At 49.0% G+C, this 22,163-nt stretch overlaps 1 protein-coding gene across 1 annotated transcript in view; it reads left to right on the top strand.

Moving 5' to 3' along the window:
* Positions 1-16,158, top strand: part of GREB1 (growth regulating estrogen receptor binding 1) — a 66,675-nt gene extending 50,517 nt beyond the window's left edge. Inside the window, exons 24-32 of the mRNA XM_020883216.2 lie at positions 41-183; positions 3,671-3,832; positions 4,729-4,933; positions 7,390-7,564; positions 9,096-9,314; positions 10,607-10,742; positions 11,894-12,094; positions 12,772-12,910; positions 14,255-16,158. Of these exons, the coding sequence (XP_020738875.2) occupies positions 41-183; positions 3,671-3,832; positions 4,729-4,933; positions 7,390-7,564; positions 9,096-9,314; positions 10,607-10,742; positions 11,894-12,094; positions 12,772-12,910; positions 14,255-14,418 (1,544 nt within the window). The 3' untranslated portion in view covers positions 14,419-16,158. The remainder of the gene's footprint in view (positions 1-40; positions 184-3,670; positions 3,833-4,728; positions 4,934-7,389; positions 7,565-9,095; positions 9,315-10,606; positions 10,743-11,893; positions 12,095-12,771; positions 12,911-14,254) is intronic.
* Positions 16,159-22,163: the final 6,005 nt, after the last annotated feature.

The raw sequence follows: 22,163 nt of genomic DNA, 5'->3' as shown, positions 1-22,163 counted from the left end.
TTGGGCCTCCTGCGCTCTTTAACACTGGGATTTCGTGCAGACAGAGGGACGCACCGGAAGCCGGAGGACCTGTACATGCGACGCCAGACTGCGAGGATGAGACTGTCCAAGTTCGCAGCGTACAACACCTACCATCACTGTGAGCAGTGCCACCAGTACATGGGCTTCCACCCCCGCTACCAGGTAGGACGGAGCCCCCCGGTAGCGCCCCAGGTAGACTCCAGCGGGCACTTCGATGACTCTTGGCTACGTGTTTCACCTTGACTAGCACCTCGGTTTCCTTCTTCTTGTTATGTTTGCATCCTGGAGTCAGGAGGTGGAAAGTTCTGGAAGAAGCCCTTTCATCCTGAATCCTCTATTCCCGTCAAGCATCTCTGAAATTATTACTGATGCTACCGAACAGTGATTCCCCTGGGGTAACACATGTATTAGTGGCAGAGTTAACTGGCTATCAAAGTCTTACTTTTTTTTACATCTTAGCAATTTCTAGTTAGTTCAGTGCAGCAGACACTTCCTGAGTGCTTGTTATATACTGGACACAGACTCAGAGGTGAAAAAAACCCCAGACTTGAGGCTCACAGTCTAGGGATGGACAGGTGCACATAAACAAAACTTTGGAGCAGGCTAAAGCTGGCAGGAAAGCGGTATGGTTGACATGTAGACATCATGAAGTTTAAGAGAGAAATTTGCATTTACTGAGCATCTATTATGCGCCGGGCTATGTACTAGGCACTTTTTATATACCAGTACTTCCCAATTTTTTACATGATAGAAAATGATATTTGCCCTGTACCCTGGGTAGATGGATAAGACTGCTCCCAGGGCTCTGGCTGAAGCAATTTATGTTCAAGTGACACCTGTGATTCATTCAAGGGGCATTTGGTTAGGAAACCGTGCTGTTGAGTTTCTTCTTTAATTCTCATTAAAACCCCACAAGGCTATAGCATCATCCCCATTTAATAAATGAAGATATGATACTGGGCAGGGAGCGGGGGAGAAGATTCTGAAGGATCAGTAAGAGTTTGCCAAGGAGCCGAGGTGGACAGAAGTGGGGGGAAGGAGCGAATGGCAAGTGCAATAGCAGGGAGACAGGGGTGTCTAGAGGAATCAGAGGTGACTTTAGTGGGTTAGAATGAAGGCTGGTCCCAGGAGAGGAGGCTGGGTGGGTAGGCACAGACAGACCACAGAGTCATCCGTGCTGTGGGGAGGAATGGGGCCTTTGCAGTGAGAACTCTTAGCTGAGGCCTGATGGGGCAAAGCTACCTTGGGAAGGGGGTATTTCCTTCTTCTTCTTTTTTTATTTTTCTATTTTTTAAGTTGATTTTTTTTTCAGTCAATGAACACTTGATAAGAAAATGAACAATTTTCCCAGTTTTTTGAGATATAACTGACCAATAACATTGTGTAAGTTTAATGTAGACAACATAATGATTTGATATATGTATATTTTGCCAAATGATTGGCACAATAAGTTGAGTTAATTAACATCCACCAGTTTTGAATAGTCTCTTACTAGTCCATGGAGGGGCTTCCCTGGTGGTTCAGCTGGTAAAGAATCTGCCTGCAATTCAGGAGACCCCGGTTCGATTCCTGGGTCAGGAAGATCCCCTGGAGAAGGGAAAGGCTACCCACCCCAGTATTCTTGGGCTTCCCCGCTGACTCAGACAGTAAAAGAACCTGCCTGCAGTATGGGAGACCCGGGTTTGATCTCTGGGTTGGGAAGATCCTCTGGAGGAGGGCATGGCAACCCACTCCAGTATTCTTGCCTGGAGAATCTCATGGACAGAGGAGCCTGGTGAACTGCAGTCCATGGGGTCGCAAAGAGTTGGACAAAACTGAGCGACTAAACACAGCCTTGTGGAGGTTTCTGGGGGCCTGTGGGCTGGTTATCTAGAAACAGATGGAGGGTAGGATTTTACACTTAGAATTTCTTTTCATTTCAGATGCAGGCAAGGAAAGAGGAGTCAAGGGCAGCCGGAGCTGATGGGAGACAGATAGCTGGGCAGCACCCAGGGGTGCAGGCCGGCTCTTCCAGTCCATAGCTGCCCCAGAAAGGCCTGAAGGTTGACAAGGGTGCCAGCTTCCTCTGTCTGTCCCCTTTGCAGAGGGAAACAGAAGATGGTAGCTTTCATTTTCCCAAATCTACCCGGCCTTGAGCTTAGCTGCTACTGAAGTAGCACCTGTCTCCTTTAAGCACAGATTTTTTTCAAATGATGCAATTGTGCTCTAGACAAAATTAGAAAATACATATGAGTGGTTTTTCAAAGGATTAAAAATGATCAGAAATCCTATTTGCTGCAGATAAACCCTCCTAACATTTCTTTTTTTTTTTTTTCATTTATTTTTATTAGTTGGAGGCTAATTACTTTACAATATTGTAGTGGTTTTTGTCACACATTGACATGAATCAGCCATGGCCTCCTAACATTTCTTCCCTTGGAGATGAAGTTTTTCTTTCAAGGCAGAGAAAAATACAAGTGAAAACATTTTCTTGATCTTGAAATGTAAAGAATGCAGAGACTTGAAGGGTTCAGTGCCTGGTTGCTTCAGGGTCTTCAGTGAATGAGTGGATGGAGCCTGGAGGAGAAGGGAGAGGAGGGCAGGTCTGAGTTCCAACCCCAGGGCCAGCCTCTGTGTAGGCGGGTCGGGTCTGGGGCCACACTTTGCAGGGGTGTGAAACCAGGCCCCTGAGGACACAGGGGCACACGCTGACTCCCTGCTGACAGGTCACTGCCTCTGCTGTTTGGTTCTTGCTCCTCGTTGCTCAAGGCTCCCCTGGGAGGTGGTCTTAGGAAATTCCTCGGTTATGTCCCTGTTTGCTCCCTCCCCTGGTCAGCTTCTGTTTCTCCTTCATCTCGGCTCTCAAAGCAGAGCCACAGTCCGTCAGACGTCACAGCCAGCACGTCCTGGCCCATGTCAGCCCTGCCCTGGTCCCCGTGACTCCCGGGAGGGCGTGGGACAGACTAGCTGTGCCTCTGCAGGGGTAGCTGAAGGGAGAGGGGCCGGTGAGGCCCTGCTGTGGACGCCAGAGCCGAGGCCTGGAGGAGGCATGCCTCTGGCCTGGGCTTCGCCGGGCTGGGAGATCACACCAGGAGCAGTGTGGGCACGGTGACTGGGTAATGGGAGGACTCTTTAGACAAAGTGACTGGAGGTGAGGCTAGACTTAGGGATGGGAGTGAGCCCAAGACCTCTGGATGTCCACCATGGGAGTGAGGACCTAGGAATATTCATTGGTTCCTGAGTCTTGGATGTGGTGAGTGAGACGGACACGCACAAGTTTATACAGTTATTTATTGTCTTCTGCTATTATACAGATTAGCTGTGATGGGAAAATAATCTTTTTTGAAATTAAAAATGTGACCTGGAGCATGGAGGCTTTGGTGCCCCAGCATGCCTCTGGGTCTAATCCAGAGTCCAGAAAGGCTGAGCAGCTTCAGAGGCATCCCCTGGGTACTGAGGGGTCAGCACCAGGATGGGAGCCTCTGGCCAATCAGGTGTGGCCTGGGGTACACACTCGCGAGGCCTGGGTGTCCATGCTATGAACTGGCATCAGCTGGGGCAGCAGTGGCAGTGGCCTGTGTGTGGTCATGGCCGCAGCAGGCCTGGGTTCTTCCGGGAGGTCAGGCCGGACTCTGATGACAAGCTCTGTCCTTTCCCCCTCGCACCCCAGCTCTATGAGTCCACCCTGCACGCCTTTGCCTTCTCTTACTCCATGCTAGGAGAGGAAATCCAGCTCCACTTCATCATCCCCAAGTCCAAGGAGCACCACTTTGTCTTCAGCCAACCTGGAGGCCAGCTGGAGAGCATGCGACTGCCCCTCGTCACAGACAAGGTACTGGCCCTGCGGCCCTGGGACTCAGCCTTGCAGACCCAGGGGCTATTATCAAGCAGTGAAAACCTTTGTGAAGGGGTAGTGCGGCCCTTTATTAGAGGGTGACGGAGGCCTTATTAGTTACTCTACTCTGTTTTCTTGATGGTCCCCATCAGAACTGGTTAGGAGCGCCAGCTCAGCTCACAGCTTTGTGGCAAGTGCTTTGAGAAATCAAGAAGGAATGGAAGACCTAGCTTGGTTGTTGAGAAAAGAGTGAAAGAAAACACAGTTGTTTATATAGAAGATTCACAGCCTGAGTGAATAAGAAGCTAGGCTGTATGGCTCAGACATGGAGGGATTTAAGTCACACAGGAATAATGTGCACTCAACGTGCATTAGGCACCAATAGGTGAGGGTCGTGGATTTGGGTCACGATAAGCCCATTAGTTTTGCTCACCTTACAAACCATTCTCAAATAAGCATTTATTTCGCTTTGTATTCTGTGCACTGGCAGTTTGGGCTCGGTTCTGCTGGGTGGCTATCCTGGTTGCCATCCCTTGTGTTTAAAGTGAGTTACCAGGTTGGTGGTGGGGCTGGACTGTGGTGGCCTCAGTGGGATGCCCGTGTCTGCTCCTGTGGCCTCCCCTTGTCCAGCAGGCTAGCCCGGGCTTCTCCCAGGGGTAGGGGGTTCTGAGGGAGGACAGAATGCCTCTGGAGGCCAGGCTCAGAACTGGCACGCCACCATCTTTACTGCATTTCATCCATAAAAGCAAGTCCCAAGGCTCGGCCAGAGCAAGGCGTGTGGAAACAGGCACCATCCTCAGATGGAGGAGGCTGCAGAGTCCCATCTCGGAGGGCGGGCAGTCTTCGTGGCCAGGCTGACAAACGCTTGATGTCTCTGTACCCATGCTCTCCAGAGTCACGAATACATAAAGAGCCCGACGTTCACTCCCACAACTGGCCGTCACGAGCACGGACTCTTTAACCTGTACCACGCGATGGACGGTGCCAGCCACCTGCACGTGCTGGTTGTCAAGGAGTACGAGATGGCGATTTACAAGAAATACTGGCCCAACCATATCATGCTGGTCCTCCCCAGCATCTTCAACAGCGCTGGAGTTGGTAGGCCTTTTTATTTCCCCCCAAATTTGTTGCAAAGTTAAATTCAAGACACGTTGACTTCATAGGAAGTCCACTGAGAAATGTTTCTCTAGACCGAACACCTGTTTCCCCTTAGTCTCCTCCAGCAGGTGTGTGCATATTAATTACATTCATTCTATAATCACTGCTGTCCCACCACTGCACCAAGACCACCAAACTGTGTGTGTGCTCTTCTGAATGTTCTTGTGTGTGTGCGTGCTCAGTGGCTTCAGTCATGTTCCACTCTTTGCGACCCCGTGGACTGTAGCCCTCAGGTTCCTCTGTCCGTGGGATTTTCCAAGCATGCACACTGGAGTGGGTTGCCATGCTCTCCTCCAGGGGATCTTCCTGACCCAAGGATTGAACCTGAGTTTTCTGCGTCTCCTGCATTGCAGGTGGACTCTTTACCACTGAGCCACCGGGGAAGACCCTGGATATTCTTAATCAGTTCAGTTCAGTTCAGTCACTCATTTGTGTCCAACTCTTTGCGACCATATGGACTGCAGCACGCCTGGCCTCCCTGTCCATCACCAACTCCTGGAATCTACTCAAGCTCATGTCCATTGAGTCGGTGATGCCATCCATCTTATCCTCTGTTGTCCCCTTCTCCCACCTTCAATCTTTCCCAGCATCAGGGTCTTTTCAAATGAGTCAGCTCTTCACATCAGGTGGCCAAAGTATTGGAGTTTCAGCTTCAACATCAGTCCTTCTGATGAATATTCAGGACTGATCTCCTTTAGGATGGACTGGTTGGATCTCCTTGCAGTCCAAGGGACTCTCAAGAGTCTTCTCCAACACCATAGTTCAAAAGCATCAATTCTTCGGCACTCAGCTTTCTTTATAGTCCAACTCTCACATCCATACATGACTACTGGAAAAACCACAGCCTTGACTACTAGATGGACTTTTGCTGGCAAAGTAATGTCTCTGCTTTTTAATATGCTGTCTAGATAGGTCATAACTTTCCTTCCAAGGAGTAAGCGTCTTTTAATTTCATGGCTGCAATCACCATCTGCAGTGATTTTGGAGCCCCAAAAAATAAAGTCTGTCACTGCTTCCACCGTTTCCCCATCTATTTGCCATGAAGTGATGGGACCAGATGCCATGATCTTAGTTTTCTGAATGTTGAGCTTTAAGCCAACTTTTTCACTCTCCTCTTTCACTTTCATCAAGAGGCTCATTAGTTCTTCTTCAATTTCTGCCATAAGGGTGGTGTCATCTGCCTATCTGAGGTTATTGATATTTCTCCTGGCAATCTTGATTCCAGCTTGTGCTTCATCCAGCCCAGTGTTTCTCATGATGTACTCTGCATAAAAATTAAATAAGCAGGGTGACAATATACAGCTTTGATGTACTCCTTTTCCTATTTGGAACCAGTCTGTTGTTCCATATCCAGTTCTAACTGTTGCTTCCTGACCTGCATACACGTTTCTCAAGAGGCAGGTCAGGTGGTCTGGTATTCCCATCTCTTTCAGAATTTCCCACAGTGTTATATCCTAATTTCACTAACTGCAGGTTTTCTGGGATAACCTGTCACTTGAATTCTTTGGTGATAGACCCTTTAAGACACGCCCTACTCAAATTTCTGTGAATGGAGATTTGAGAGAGTCTTCTAGGTGTTGACTGAAAAAAAAGCACAATGAGAGAATTGTAAGTAAAGTTTTACTGGGGGCAAAATGAGGACCAGAGCCTGGGAGACAGCCTGTCAGATAGCTCCGAGGAACTGCTCCCAAAATGAGGGAGAGGTCAGTGTATATGTGATTTTGGTGAAGGAGGTTAACTGCCATCAGGCACACATATCAGTGGAGGATGCTGCTGGTCACCAGAAGGATGGTGCTGGTCACGGACAGCAGGTGTCTCTGTTAAGGATTTTAGTGCTTTTTTAGATAGGAGACAGTGCACGAAACTGGGCTCATAAAATCTTCTCCTGAAAAATATCTCACGATCTGAAGGCCTGTTCTGTTGGTTTTTCCCAGAGCACAGAGTGCCTCATTCTCCACCCTGAACTGCTTGCAGGGTGTGTTGAAGGTGGCCACTAGTGGCCTCATCCTTGTAGAGGCAGATGGTGAGAGACGGTTTTAGTCTGCATAGAATCAAAAGACCTTTCTCTTTCAGCTTTCTGGCTTTTAAAGCTATTTTGGTTTGTTGACGATTCTTCTTTTCTTCAGTGCTCGGTTATTGGTTTATTCATGGTCTTGGCTGTTAGAAAAGCAAAGATAAATAGAGAGATGTGTGTACAAATGGGAGGGGAGTGTTTTCCGCCCTCGAATTTCCTCTCCCAAGTCAATAGCCTCTAGCAAGTGGATAAGGACTGCAGATAAGAGCAGGTAGGGCTGGGGTCTGGGTGGGCTTTCAAATTCTCGTTCTCACCGGGGCTTTGTCCTGGGTCGGGGTGGGCACTCAGACTGACCTGAGTCGGGGTTGTCTGCTCGTTTCAGGCGCCGCCCACTTCCTGATCAAGGAGCTGTCTTACCACAACCTGGAGCTGGAGCGGAACCGTCAGGAGGAGCTGGGAATCAAGCCGCAGGACATCTGGCCTTTCATTGTGATTTCTGATGACTCCTGCGTGATGTGGAACGTGGTGGACATCGAGGGTGGGGGTGAGAGGAGCAGGTGAGAGCCCTTTTCCTGATGGCACCCCAGTGAGACAATGGAGCAGGCGCTCTACCCAGTGGGGGATTCTTGTCCATCCTTTGAGGACCCCGGAGGGCGCTTCCTGTTAGAAGATGTGGTGTGCGGTGGACAGAGCCCTGCCTGGGGTGGGCTCACCTGCCAAGCTTTTGAGTTTTTAATTGAAAACATTTTACTGAGACACAGTAGAGACAGAAAATAACGCAACATAGATTCAGTATAAAATAGATTGGAAAAAGAAAGTGTCATACGTATCCAGGTATGAACACACCCACTTAACAAACCCCCTGATGAAGAAATGGACCATCACCATCACCGATGCACCCTCCCCTACACCTTCTAGAACCTTTTCCCCACTCCAGCCTCCTCCTGACATGAAGCTGTATTTTTATTTGCTGTATGATGTTTGGGAAATGACTCTTTCTGGGTTTTAGACTCATCACCTTTCAAAGGGGCCCTTGCCCTTGTCCTAGAGGTTTGTTACGAGGATTAGGTAAACTGTGAATTGTGTGCCTGGAGGGGGGTGATGGAGCAGCACGAGGTAGAAAAGGCACAGTAGGTAGAGCTGCATCTGAGCATCATTGGGAAGATACCTCTGTATGGTTTTTTGGCACAGGTATTTCAACTTAGCCGGTATCTTTGGCTTATTTGAGAAACAACTTGAATGCTTGGCTTTTTTTTTTTTTTTGAAAGACGATGTGAGGTTAGTTCCTCTCTTTTGTGTTAGTGAGTCCTAAGTACTAGTGTAGCAACTTCCATCCTCTCCACTGTTCTTCTAGAAACAAATGTGTTTGGTCTGATAGAGCAAATGTGTTTGCCCTTCCGAGGGCAAGAGCTTGGCTGAGGACAGCGATGAGGAAGAGAACTAGGCTTTTCCCCTCTGCTTTTCTGAATTTCGTTCCGAAGCAGAATGTTCAAGTCCTGGTGTCAGAGCCGGCTGAGGCCTTAGGGAGCTTAGCGGAAGCCCCTCGGCTGGGGAAAAGGAAGCTGAGATGCAGAGATATTGAGCCACTTACTGGGTCTCTCACACACAGAACTCCTGTTGCCTGGGCTACCAGCCCCGGGGTCACTCCCTTCGGCTGCCTCCCTGGTCGTCAGGGGGCCTTCACTGTCTTCCCAGACCTCAGTTGCCGTCAGGGTGGGGTGGGAGGTGTTTACATGCGGCCTCCTTCCCTCCCCCCAACCTCCTTGGAATTGCTACCAGAAATGGGAGGTGCTGTGGCGTGGTGCAGAGAATGGGCTCTGGAGACAGACAACACCCTTCCAACCGAGCTCTGTTGAGTGACACTGGGCAAGTCAGCCAGAGCCTCTTTTTCCCCATCTGTGAAATGGGGATGATGGTTCTATGTCACAGGATTGCTGCGAGGATCAGTGATAATGAATTCGAAGTGCCTGGTGGCTGTGATGGGTTCTGGGCACACCAGCCCACCTGGCATGTTCCAGGGAAAGCAGTGGCCTGGCCGGCCCAGTCTGCATGCCGACCTGGGAATGTCCGTCTTCCTCCTTTGAGCAGAGAATTTTCCTGGTCGGAGAGAAATGTGTCCTTGAAGCACATCATGCAGCACATCGAGGCGTCCCCCAACATCACCCACTATGCCCTGATCGGCATGCGGAAGTGGTCCAGCAAGACTGGGAGCCGTGAGGTGCGCGAGCCCTTCTCCCGATGCCATGTGCATGACTTCATCGTCCTGAACGTGGACTTGACCCAGAATGTGCAGTACAACCAGAACCGGTGAGCCCCACCCGACCACGGCCGTCAGCTCAGCCCACGGTCCTAGCGCCCTGTGCCCAACCATGGCCATCAGCTCAGCCCACGGTCCCAGGGCCCTTTGCCCACCCACGTCCATCAGCTCAGTCCCATGGTCCCAGGGCCCTTTGCAAGGAGAAGCCTTACTCCTGGAGGGCCCTTGCTCCTTCCTTGCCCTGCAAGGCCTTCCCACCCATGGCACTGGCCTGGCCCCTTGCTTTCAGTCCTCATGGGTTTTTCTTTTTTTTTTTTACTATTTTTGTTGCATAATTTTAGGGGAGATTTGCATAAGACCATTCATTATTTAATGACTTCCATTCTAGGTGGTGTTTCTCTTGCTTTTCTGGCTCCTTCTGTGAACACATTACTTTCTAGGAGCTTGAGTGCTGAAGAAAATGATAATTTCCTTGTGTCCCTCTCTCTGGATCTAGCCGCAGGAGTGCTCATGTCTCAAGAAGAATCCAGTTGCTAATGTTAGCGAGCCCTCTACCTGCCAGGCAGTGGGCACATCCCCAAGAGTGCCCGCAGGGGAGTGTCTGTTTTGGAGCAGACTGACCTGCCAGGAATGTGGCTTCGGCCGTTTGTCAGCTTTGAAATTTAGGCAGATGACTGACCATCTCTGAGTCTTGATTTCCTCAGCTATAACAGTGGCTCATATATTTACTCTGGGAGGTCAGTTGTCTTCTTTTTAACACACAGATGAGGTGGCATTTGTTAAGTCCCCTTCATGGTGCCTGGCGTGAGGTGTCATGTTCAGTCGTGTCTGACTCTTTGCGACCCCATGGACTGTAGCCTACCAGGCTCCTCTGTCCATGGGATGTTCCAGGCAAGAGTACTGGAGTGGGTTGCCATTTCCTTCTCCAGAGGATCTTCCCAACCCAGGGATCGAACCCCAGTCTCCCACATTGCAGGCAGACACTTTACCATCTGAGCCACTAGGGAAGCAATATATTTACTCTGGGAGGTCATTTGTTTTCTTTTTAACGGATGGATGAAGTGACATTTGTTAAGCCCCCTTCACGGTGCCTGGCGTGGCGTGCATGGTCCGCATGTGGCAGAACCTCTGTAGTAAAGCCTGAGAACACCCTGCCTTCTCGGTGCAGGGGCATCACAGCCTGTTTCCTTCTTGGTTTCCCTGCTGTGCCTCCCGGGGAAGGTCTTTGGGGGCAGGAACGAGCCTGCTCGTCTGCCCAGCCGCCGGTATGGGGGTGTCTGGTGGGGACGTGACTGTGAGCTGCCTGGAGGCCGACCCGCCCCCCTCCTCTGGTTCCTGCCAGGTTCATGTGTGACGACGTGGACTTCAACCTGAGGGTGCACAGCGCCGGCCTCCTGCTCTGCCGGTTCAACCGCTTCAGCGTGATGAAGAAGCAGATCGCAGTGGGTGGGCACAGGTCCTTCCACATCACGTCCAAGGTGGGTGCGGCCGTGTGCCCGGAGACAGCTGCTGCCCGTGGTGGGAAAGCTGGCCGGGAGGCCACCCGGGCACCTCTGAGTCAGCGGGGTGGGCTTGACGGCTGGGCAGTGCTAATGAGACTTGCCAGTTGGGAGCCCTGAGAAGGGAAAGACTCTATCAAGTTTCCCTTCTCATCTCTGGTTCTGTGTGTGTGTGTGTGCGCGCGCGTGTGTCTCCCTGGTGCACGCCCACCACTAGCCTTTCCATGCACCCTTGCCCTCATCTTCCACCCCCCAATCCCACGCTCTCTCTCCACGTGGTTTCTTGAGCACGTCTCCATCAGTGTCTTTGCTGCTCACTTGTCTGGCTTTTCTGCTGGGCAGAGCCCTTGGGGGTCAGATGTGGTACCGTGCTCTTCTTAGGGGCCCTGGGACAGCGCCTGCTAAATACTGTCTGAATGGGACTGACAGGCTAGCTTGATGTGTGTGCCATCTGCCCTGGAGACAGCCTCCAGGTGGAGGGAGATGTGTCCTCGGCGATCTGTATCCTCCAGGAACCCATAGGTCATTGGCACACCCCTGCCTTGAAGGTCCCTCTGATCCATGGAAGAGAGTGGCGGAGAGGAGCTGGAGAAGTAGGCAGGATCTTTTCTGCCATGGGAACGTTCTTGACTTCAGGAGTAATGAGCACCCACTGAAAGGTGTCCATCAGAGGACTTGAGTAGTCTTATGTATGTCCCCAGTCTGTCTGGCTCCAGCCTGGGAAATATGTTGGTGATGAAATAAGAGATTGTGGGCTCAGAGGGCTGGACCATCAAGAGGAAGACCAGTGGGACTGGACAGGAGACAGAGGGGATCTGGAGGTCAGGGGGAAGGCTGGCCCTTCCCAGAGGCTGACATCTCAGGATTTGGGGGAACATTGGGTCTATGGGTTCTCTTATTTTTTTCTAGACCAGACAGCCATGTCTCTGCATGGAGTGGTCATTGTCTACAATCACTGATCCCGTGCTCAGTTTTCACACGTCCCACTTTAGTTAAGCCAGATTTCCCTTAGTGGAGAGCTTCACCATGGACGTATGTGTTCTTGCATCACAGCTGCACACAGCCATCCACGCCGGGAAGGCCCGCGCTGGGTCCCCAGGAGTGGCTGACGCCCGCCCGTCCCCACACAGGTGTCGGACAGCCCCATGGCCGTCGTGCCGGCCCAGTACATCTGCGCCCCCGACAGCAAGCACACGTTCCTCGCGGCCCCCGCGCAGCTCCTCCTGGAGAAGTTCCTCCAGCACCACAGCCACCGCTTCTTCCCACTGTCCCTGAAGAATCCCGGCCACCCCGTGCTGTCCGTGGACTGCTACCTGAACCTGGGGTCTCAGGTAACCATCTGAGGGGGGTGCTGTCGAGTCCATCCATCAGAGAAGTCTCTCAACACGGGAGTTAGAACCCAGAGCTTGGAATTATAGCCCCCCAACTGCGTCAGCTCCGGCCTGGCCCCCGCTTTACAGCCGATAAGCTAAAGGCTGAAAGAATTGAAACAGTGCACCCCCATATCAAGGGGCTTCCCTGGTGGCTCAGTGGTAAAGAACCTGCCTGCCCGTGCAGGAGACACAGGAGATGCAGGTTCGATCCCTGGGCCGGGAAGATCCCCTAGAGGAGGGCATGGCAACCCACTCCAGTATTTTTGCCTAGAAAATCCCATGGACCGAGGAGCCTGGCGGGCTACAGTCCATGGGGTCGAAAAGAGTCGGACACAGCTAAAGTGACTTAGCACACATGCCCTGACATAGAAAGTTAGGAATCAAACTTACTACTCATGCCAGAACATTTATGACTCTCAAATGAGGTAATGAATAGATATATCTGGGTAAGTCTTGGGGTTGATGTTTAGAACATAAGATTTGAAAATGACACTGAATGTTGTTTTTGGTCCTCCAAGCCTGAGCTTGACCTGGCAGTTAGTGTGTGTTAGATGCAAAGCTCTAGCACAGTGCTGTGGAGTGTTTCATGGAAAATGGCATTTTCTCGTGGATTCCTTTTTTTTTTCTTCCCCCAGATCTCTGTGTGTTATGTGAGCTCCAGGCCCCACTCTTTAAACATCAGCTGCTCTGACTTCGTGTTCAGTGGACTCCTGCTGTACCTCTGTGACTCTTTTGTGGGAGCTAGCTTTTTGAAAAAGTTTCACTTTCTGAAAGGTAAATTCTCGTGCTCTTACGGGGGACCTTGACTTGAATGGCTATCATCACTGGCACCTCTGGGAGGTGAATCTGGTCCTTGTCCTTTTTGCCAATGAGTAAACTGAGGCTCAGGCTTCCCTGGCGGCTCAGTGATAAAGAATCTGCCTGCCAGTGCAGGAGACACGGGTTTGATCCCTGGGTTGGGAAGATCCCTTGGAGGAGAACATGGCAACCCATTCCAGTATTCTTGCCTGGAGAATCCCATGGACAGAGGAGCCTGGTGGGCTACAGTCCACGGGGTCGCGAAGAGTCAGACACGACTGAGTGACTAAACAACAACCACAAAACTGAGACTCAGGGCATGTGACTTCCCCGGCGCTCCAGGGAGGCACAAGGAAGCTGGGGTGGGATCCCAGGGTGGTTCTTCCTCTCTACCTGTTTGCACAGAGATAAGACACATCCCCTTTCTTCCCAGTGACCAGCAGATATTTTCAGCTTTTCTGCTGCTTTTCAGGCCAGGCTCTTAGCTTAAGCATGCAGACCCCCTAGACATTTTTTCTTCTTGGTGGATGAGTTCTTCTTTGTCTTAGGCTGCTGCGTGCATCTTTACTTTTCTTCTAATCTTTCTCCCTCTATAGGTGTTTTCGTGCTAGAGTGGTTGAGAGTGGGAAATGTTCATTTCAGTATGACTTAAAAACACTATTTGCAATCCAGCTGGGATCCCTAATTGATCTTCACTTTTTCTTGGTTGGCCGTGATACCCACCTTCCTCTCTGTGAGGTGTTGAGTGAGCACCGGGATTGCATAAGCTTTGGGGAAATAGAGGGTTTCCACAACATTCTGTGCTCCTGGGAAACATGTTGTCTAATAGGAGGATAGGACGTGGAGATAGGGGGTAGACGGAATGGACACCCATGATTATTTATGTGCGCTAGGTGTTGAGGGAGAATTCACGTTGCCAGGCAGGAGGAGAGGCAGGAGGTGCGTGGGGCCTGGGCGGGTGGATGACTGCGATGGGTGAAGAGGGAAGGGTTAGGCTATGGGGCAGGGTGTTTCCCACCGGGGGCTGGAGCTGAGGATGCTGGTTTGTGATCCTAAGAGTCTCTCCTCCCCGTCTGCTCGCTTCTTTGCCATCATTTCTTGGTTCTGTGTTGTCTCATCTGCCAGACCTGCCAAGACACACGCTCACCGTCTGGCTAAGATGGCGAAGCAGCCCCTGGAAATGGGCACTCGCTTGGACATCTGGTCCTTCCCTTCCAAAAGCAGCATCGCCTTTTGTTCTGGCAAACAGCAGCAGGCAGGAGCTTTCCTGCCCAGAAACTCTCCTGTTCCGTTCACACACCTCTGCCGTTGTCCTCACAGGTGCCACCTTGTGTGTGATCTGTCAGGACCGCAACTCGCTCCGCCAGACAGTCGTCCGCCTGGAGCTGGAAGACGAGTGGCAGTTTCGGCTGCGAGACGAGTTCCAGACGGCCAACGCCAAGGAGGACCGGCCGCTCTTCTTCCTGACCGGACGGCACATCTGAGGGTGGAGCCTGCCCAACCTCAGGCTACTGAGGCTAAAGGAAGAATTACAACCCTGGGGCGTCTGGACTGGGACGGGACCCAGAGGTGTCTGTAGGCCACACCTTCACGGTAGGTGCCAGGGAACCGTAGGTCCCAGAGATGCATGGAGACTTACTGAGAGCAACGGGGACGAGTGGATGGTGAGCAAGAACTCCAACCCCAGACTCCTAGGTTCTGGGCCAGACCCCACCGCCCAGGCCTGTATCGAAGTCCATTTTATGAAGAACAAAGTTTTGCCTAACTGTCACGTCATCCATATGCTTCCATGGACACACTTGGACAAACTTGACTTTCCTCTTAGTTCTGAAGGGTCCCTTTTGGATTAGCTTGTAGAGATGCCAGCATTTCAGATGATGGATGTGATGTTGGCTAAGTAGGTTTCCCTCTAACCTACTCCAGAGCAATAGTCCAAAAGACCATTTTAACCTAAAGGCTGGACACAAGGGAAACTGAAGTAGGTTCACTTAATTACGAATTTGTGTAAGTTTACTCTTTTAGAAACTAGCCCAAAGGCATCAAATTTAATAAAGTAAAACAAATAGTTTCACTTCAGAGCAAATATGATTCTATTAAAATAGTATAGGGTAAATACCCTACCTCTTAGAAAGGGCAAAAGTGAAAAGAAACTTTAAAAAGAAAAAACTACAGGGGTTGCAGGAAGGAAATTAGGGTTGCAGAGATTGACCTTGAGAAACAGAATTTGCCTTACAAAGGAAAGAGCCAAACGTCTTACTTGAAACAAACAGTGAAAACAACCAAAGTGATAGGGAAAATAGTTGATAAGAACTAGACTTCTGACTCTAATTTATTGAAGCTCAATTTTTAGCTCCCTGAATTGCTCGTCTTCTCTTCTGAATGTTTGGTCCCCGTCCAGAGAGGAAGGGGACAGACAAAGTAACAGGGTTGTACTGTGATACCCATACTCTGCCTTGCCTGCCAGAATATTTTTTAAACCAGCATGTTAGGGTGCCCCCTAGAGGCTGGGCCCGGGGCCAGGTGCTTTCACAATGTCTTGCCTACCCTTTCCAGCAGCCTTGTGCTGTGGAATCCTTCTTCCCATTTGAAAGATGAGCCAGTTGAGATGCAAACAGTACATCTCCCCAAGATCACACAGCTGCAGAGAAGCAGAGCAGACTCCGGGGTCTGTTTCCCCGCCCCACCACACTGTTTATGGAGTGGCCCGTAGCCAGAGGAAAAGTTGAAAGGTCCTCAGAAATGAATCAGCAGAATGCACTCTTGTCCATCCATCTTAGACGTTTATAAGCACTCTAATGGATCCTAATCCGAGAAGGAATTATGTTCAAAGATGATGCCAAAGAGTTAATGTCAATCTTTTCTTCCCTGAGGAAAAAAAAATAGTCCACGAGTATAAAAAATTTAGATCAATGTTTCTAAAAAACGATCACTTTGTATATGTCATTATTCCTATTTTGGAATAAAAACTTACTTCTTGAGTTCTACCTTCTTGAGTCTTTCATAAATGGCGGTTTCTGGGCTGCTTTTCCCATTTTATTCATTAATTTAAAGTTGAAAAAAAAATAACATTCTTGTTTGTTCCAGCCTTATAAATAAAATTCATAATGCATGCATTGTTACTCTGGTGAGAATGAATTGCATTGTCTGAGAGAACTACCTCCTTGAAATTGATGCATGACAAGAAGGGTAGTTTGGGAAAGGAAAGAATAAATTCATGAAAGTAAGAGTATACTAAGATGTGCTTGTTGTTCAGCTGCTCAGTCATGTCCCACTCTTTGCAGCCCCATGGACTGCAGCACGCCAGACCTCCCTGTCCTTCACTATCTCCCTGAGTCTGTTCAAACTCATGTCCATTGAGTCAGTGATGCCATCCAACCATCTCATCGTCTGTTGCCTCCTGCCCTCAATCTTTCCCAGCATCAGGGTCTTTTCCAATGAGTTGGCGCTTTGCATCAGGTGGCCAAAGTGTTGGAGCTTCAGCTTCAGCATCAGTCCCTCCAATGAATGTTCAGGGTTGATTTCCTTTGAGATTGACCGGTTTGATCTCCTTGCAGCTCATGGGTTGAAACTCAGGCTGAGAGAGTGTGGACTCCTAGATAGGCAGGGGGCCTGGGGGGCCAGGCCTTTGTGAATAAGACAAGCTCGCAGCAGCCTCCTCTCCATGACATTCTTTTATCCCCACAGTCATTTGAGGCAGTTAATAGCAGACATGAGCTCCCTAGTAGAAAAATAAACTCATAAGTAAAACTCATAACAAAAATAAAGGAAATATTATAAGGGAAGAGGTGGTAACCTCCATAATGAGTCAGTACAGCAAACAATCCTATAAAACAAGTGTAATTAAATTCAGGGGAAAAGATGATATTATATCCAGGACCAAAAAAAAAAAAACCCAGCAATTACAGATCTTGGAATTTAAAACCTCAGTGGGCAGATGAAATAGACCAGCTCAAGAGTGGAACTCAAGAGTGGGAAGTGAGCTGAAAAATGTCTAGAAGACAGCACAAGGAATGCTCACAATCTCTGCTCACCCTTTACTTCTTCCTCCATTCACTGCGTATCAACTGCCTGGCCCTCCTGGACCACTGGGGCCACTGCCAGGCTTGTGCCCACCTCTGCCCAGGGTGCTCTTCCCCCTCACATCTGCCTGGACCCCTCCCTCACTTCCTCTGGCCCCTTAATACTCAAAAGCCACCTCCTCAATGTCGTCATCCCTCACTGAGTGTACCTCCTAACAGAACACAGTTTGTTTAGCTATCTTTGCTGCTTTTTTTTTTTTTTTTTTTTGGTCTTTCCCCTTGAAAGTAGGAATTGTATGAGATAGTTTCACTGCTCTGTTCTCAGAGCTTTGATTATGCCCAGCACATTGTGGGCATGTGAAATGCCCATTGAGTGAATGAATGAATCTCTTCTATCTTAGCTGATCCCAACATGGGAGCTGGGTGTGGGAGTGGTCAGTGATGGAGGAATTGATAAAAGGAGTGAAATTGAGCACAAATTCTTGGTTTACTAGGGGTAGAAGTGTATTAAAAACATTTAGAGTAGCTGCTAAAAGGAAAAAACTAGATGGCCAACACCTTAAACATCAAAGGGAAAATCAGCATGGACAAAATCAGTGTAGGAATTGAGTGGGTTCGGGAGGGGAAGGGGGTAAAAAGCAAGAAGACTTGAGGAATAAAGAACACATCTAGAACTATCAATGATCAAACTAATTTTCTTGACTCAGATTGTGTCAAGAAAGCTAATCAGACTAGAATTTCATATTTAAAAATTAAATAGGGAATGGGATGTTTTAAGTTAAAGTTCCAGGTTCTACTCTGGGTGATAAGACTGTCCCCAAATTTTGTAAAAATGCCAACTATGAAATATGAAGAACTCTGAGAAATGTGAGAAGGGGTAAATTGTGTAATCATAAGGGGAGACTAGTACATCTCTCGCAGAATTAGAGAAAGAAGACCCACAGAAATGAGAGTTGGTCTACAGTAATTAGCCTTCAAAGAGGAGAGAATTCTTGTATAATAAAAATTGCAGAAAATGTTCTGGGATAGATAGTAGTGATGGTTGCATACATTGTGAAAGTGCTAATTTTTTTGTGTATGTAAACACAATAAAAAAAAACCCTCCCAGAACCTTGGGAAAGATGTAATCCCGTACTTCTGCAAGGCCAGATAACAGCCACCCCAAAACCAGATAACAATAGTCAGTTCACACCAATAACACTGATTTCTTTTTTCCTGAATGCTTTCAGCAATCTGAGACTCTTGCAATAAAGGAGGAGAAATCGTGCTCCAAGAGTAACATTTATATGGATGTCAGTGTTCTCAACACAGGATGTGGCAGTGCAGAGGGCATGGAAGCTGAAACTGGGAGACTTGGGTTCACTCCTTGGTTCCTTTGCCAAGTCACCCAGCTCCATATGTTAGCTATGAAATTAGCAACAGTGAGTAGCAAACTTTTTTCACCATATACTATGGTTAGGTATTTTACTAGATGACTAATTGTCCATTATTTCATTTAATCATCACAATTAGCACTTGAAGTAGATCATTGGTATCATTTTACACAGAAGAAACTAGGGCTCAGAAAGGCTAGGTGACTCATCTGAGATCACACAGGTCTCAAGTGACAAAATGAATCTAGATTCATCCCTGCAAGTGTAAGGATAGTTGCATTAACATCACAGCTGCTTCTTATTTTGAGTCATTTACTCCCACCAATACTGTATAGGTGCTGTTGGCTTCTAAGACTCTGTACAGCTTCTAAGACTCTGTACAGCTTCTAAGCACGCTGTACTTCTAAGATCAAAATATTGATCCAGAATTTTCTCACTGAGAGGAGAGGTTTTGTGTTGCCTGTTGAAGGTGCTTCTGGGTTCACCATGTACCACAGGCAGCACATAGGTACCATTCAGAGTCCAGGAAACCCCCAGGATCAAGGTTTAGAAACCACTTCCAATAAAGATGTCTGCACTAAACCTCTCAGGTCTGGCTTCAGATTCTGCGGACAGCCCTTATTTCAGGGAAAACCATGAACCAAGGGCAAGTCCAGTGTCCACAGCTGCTGTTTCTTTTTCAGTCTGCTGGTTTAAGAAGACTTCCAGCTCAAAAGGAATTAGCATTTTAATGAGCAAAACAGTTGGAAAGGCCAATACAGAATTTTCAAGTCCTTTAGGTCTAGAGGAGAAACAGAAATTCTGTGACTGCATTTGTCATTCGCCAAATACACTGTCCCAGTTTCCTTGTGCCTTTTCTTCTAGAACTCTGGCGAGCAGCAGTTTTTCTCTCTTAGGATCTTTACCCTGTGCAAGGTTTTTCCTTGGGTGGCAATCCACCTTGCCAGGAAGAGTGGGCTTTAGGTGGTGTTGAGTGGAATTGTGTTTGTCCAAATGATATATTAAAGTCCTAAGGAGAGTGAAAAAGTTGGCTTAAAGCTCAACCTTCAGAAAACTAAGACCATGGCATCCGTCCCATCACTTCATGACAAATAGATGGGGAAACAGTAGAAACAGTGGCTGACTTTATGTTTTTGGGCCCCAAAATCACTGCAAATGGTGACTGCAGCCACAAAATTAAAAGACGCTTACTCCTTGGAAGAAAAGTTATGACCAACCTAGATAGCATATTAAAAAACAGAGACATTACATTACCAACAAAGGTCCGTCTAGTCAAGGCTATGGTTTTTCCAGTAGTCATGTATGAATATAAGAGTTGGACTGTAAAGAAAGCTGAGCACCAAAGAATTGATACTTTTGAACTGTGGTGTTGGAGAAGGCTCTTGAGAGTCCCTTGGACTGCAAGGAGATCCAACCAATCCATCCTAAAGGAAATCAGTCCTGAATATTCATTGGAAGGACTGATGTTGAAGCTGAAACTCCAATACTTTGGCCACCTGATGTGAAGAGCTGACTCATTAGAAAAGACCCTGATTCTAGGAAAGATTGAAGGCAGGAGGATAAGGGGATGACAGAGGATGAAATGGTTGGATGGCATCATCAACTCAATGGACATAAGTTTGAGTAAACTCCGGGAGTTGGTAATGGACAGGGAGGCCCGCATGCTGCAGTCCATGGGGTCGCAAAGAGTCGGACATGACTGAGCAACTGAACTGAACTGAGCTGAACCCTCAGTCCTTCAGAATGTGAATTTAATTGGAAATAGAGTTGTTGCTGATGTAGTTAGTTGAAATGAAGTCATATTGGAGTCAAGTAGACTCCTAATCTACTTCTTAAGTGGTGTCCTTATAAGAAGAGAAAGAGAAACAGGGAGAATGCCATGGCCCCATGGACACAGACTGGAGTGGTCCATCTACATGCTAAGGAATTCCAAGGATTGCTGGGGACCATCAGAAGCTGAAGACAAGGATTCTTTGCTAGAGCTCCAGAGATAGGCCTTTAAGATCAGACCACAGGACTTCCCAGATGACTCAGTGGTAAAGAACCTGCCTGCCAATGCAGGAGATGCAGGTTTGATCCCTGCCTGGAGAAGGAAACCCACTCCAGTGTTCTTGCCAGAATCCCTGGACAGAAGAGTCTGGTGGGCTACAGTCCATGCGATCTCGAAGAGTCGTACATGGCTTAGCGATTGACCAAAAACAACAGGGGCATCACCAACTCAATGGACATGAGTTTGAGCAAGCTCTAGGAGATGGTGAAGCACAGGGAAGCCTGGCGTGCTGCAATTCATGGGGTCATAAAGAGTCAGACATGACTGAGCAACTGACAACAACAGGGGTCCTCAGCCAGAGCCACAGCCCAGCCACACAGGGCAGAGAGGGGCTGACCCTCCACATGCCCATCTGGAGCATGTCCTTGTCCATCCACCCAGCGGCCTTATGCCCGACTGCAGAGCCACCTGACAGGAGGTCCCCGAGACCAGCGCTGGGCGACTCCTTTCCAGGACGCTCTTCTTCCCGGACAAGGGGGGTGGTTGGCTCCGTGCAGGCTCCCCGTGAAGTGTGTGGTCTTCGCCTCTGGGCTTTTCTCACAGCCTCTGGGGCTGGGGGCTGGGATAGTTGCCTCCCAATCATACAGAGTTCCCTGTGCAGCACCCCGGGCCGTGTGCCCAGGCTGGGCCTTCCTCCTCCAACCGCATGTCCTGTCTTCCTTGGCCCATTCCAGCTTCTCACTTCAAACAGGGTGCCCGTCCAGGTGTGTGTGTGTGTGTGTAGTGTGTGTCAAGTCTGTGGTGTAATACATGTGCATGCATGTGTGTGCACATGGTGTGTGTGTGTGGTGTGTCTGATTGTGTGCACGTGGTGTGTGGTGCATGTGTGGTGTGTCTGTGATTGTGTGCATGTGTGTCTGTGTGATTGTGCACACGTGTGTGGTGTGTCTATGTGATTGTGTGTGTGTGCGTGTGTGGTATGTCTGTGTGATTGTGTGCATGTGCTGTGTGTGGTGTGTCTATGTGCTTGTGTGCACGTGGTGTGTCTGTGATTGTGCTCATGTGTGTGTGTGGTGTGTGTGTGATTGCATGCACGTGGTGTGTTTGTGGTGTGTCTGTGATTGTGCACACATGGTGCGTGTGGTGTGTCTGTGTGATTGTGTGCATGTGATGTGTGTGCACACGTGCTGGTTCTGACATGAAACAGGTGGGTGATGATGGATCAGGAGTTGGACTCAGTTCAGAGAAACATCATCACAGTTCATCAGAAAGAACCTTTTCTAGGTCTTTCTATTCTGTGCCCCAGTTTTCTCTTCCTGCCCCTTTGCAGGCCTGTGGCTTCAGCAGCTTCTAGACACTCACAGGAAAACCGCCCTTTCTCTGTGGGCCCAGGCCTCACAAGGCTTCAGGCGCAAGGCTGGCATGTCAAGCCTGTGCAGACAGGGGAGGGGGTGGGGCTGTGGAGGACTGGAGGGAGCTTGCCTGGATGAGAAGAGTGGAAATGCAGCTCTTCTGAGCACCATGCTGGCTGGAGGGCATCCGGGGCTGCCCTTCAGAGCAGGTGGACATGCAGGCCAGAGAGGAGAGAGGGCAGCTGGTGACTGCAGGCTCTCCGGAGCGCACAGAACACCCTGGTAAGGTGAATGGCTGCTCCCTTACTGGGAAAGACTAGAGGATTTTACTACGACCTATGTGACCTAACAATGCAGTCAGCTTTGGGTGCTGTTGATTTGTCATTTGTGGAAATTCATGGGATGTCTGAGTCCACAACCTGTAAATGCTGGTGGACTTCTAGGAGAGCAGAAGAAAAAAAGAAAGAATAGTAGTAAGAACAGTAACAACAAAAA

The sequence above is a fragment of the Odocoileus virginianus genome, chromosome 2 (genome assembly GCF_023699985.2).
Source record: "Odocoileus virginianus isolate 20LAN1187 ecotype Illinois chromosome 2, Ovbor_1.2, whole genome shotgun sequence".
Classification (NCBI taxonomy): domain Eukaryota; kingdom Metazoa; phylum Chordata; class Mammalia; order Artiodactyla; family Cervidae; genus Odocoileus; species Odocoileus virginianus.
The sequence above is the reverse complement of the archived record's forward strand: the minus strand, read 5'-3'. Positions and strand labels throughout refer to the sequence as shown.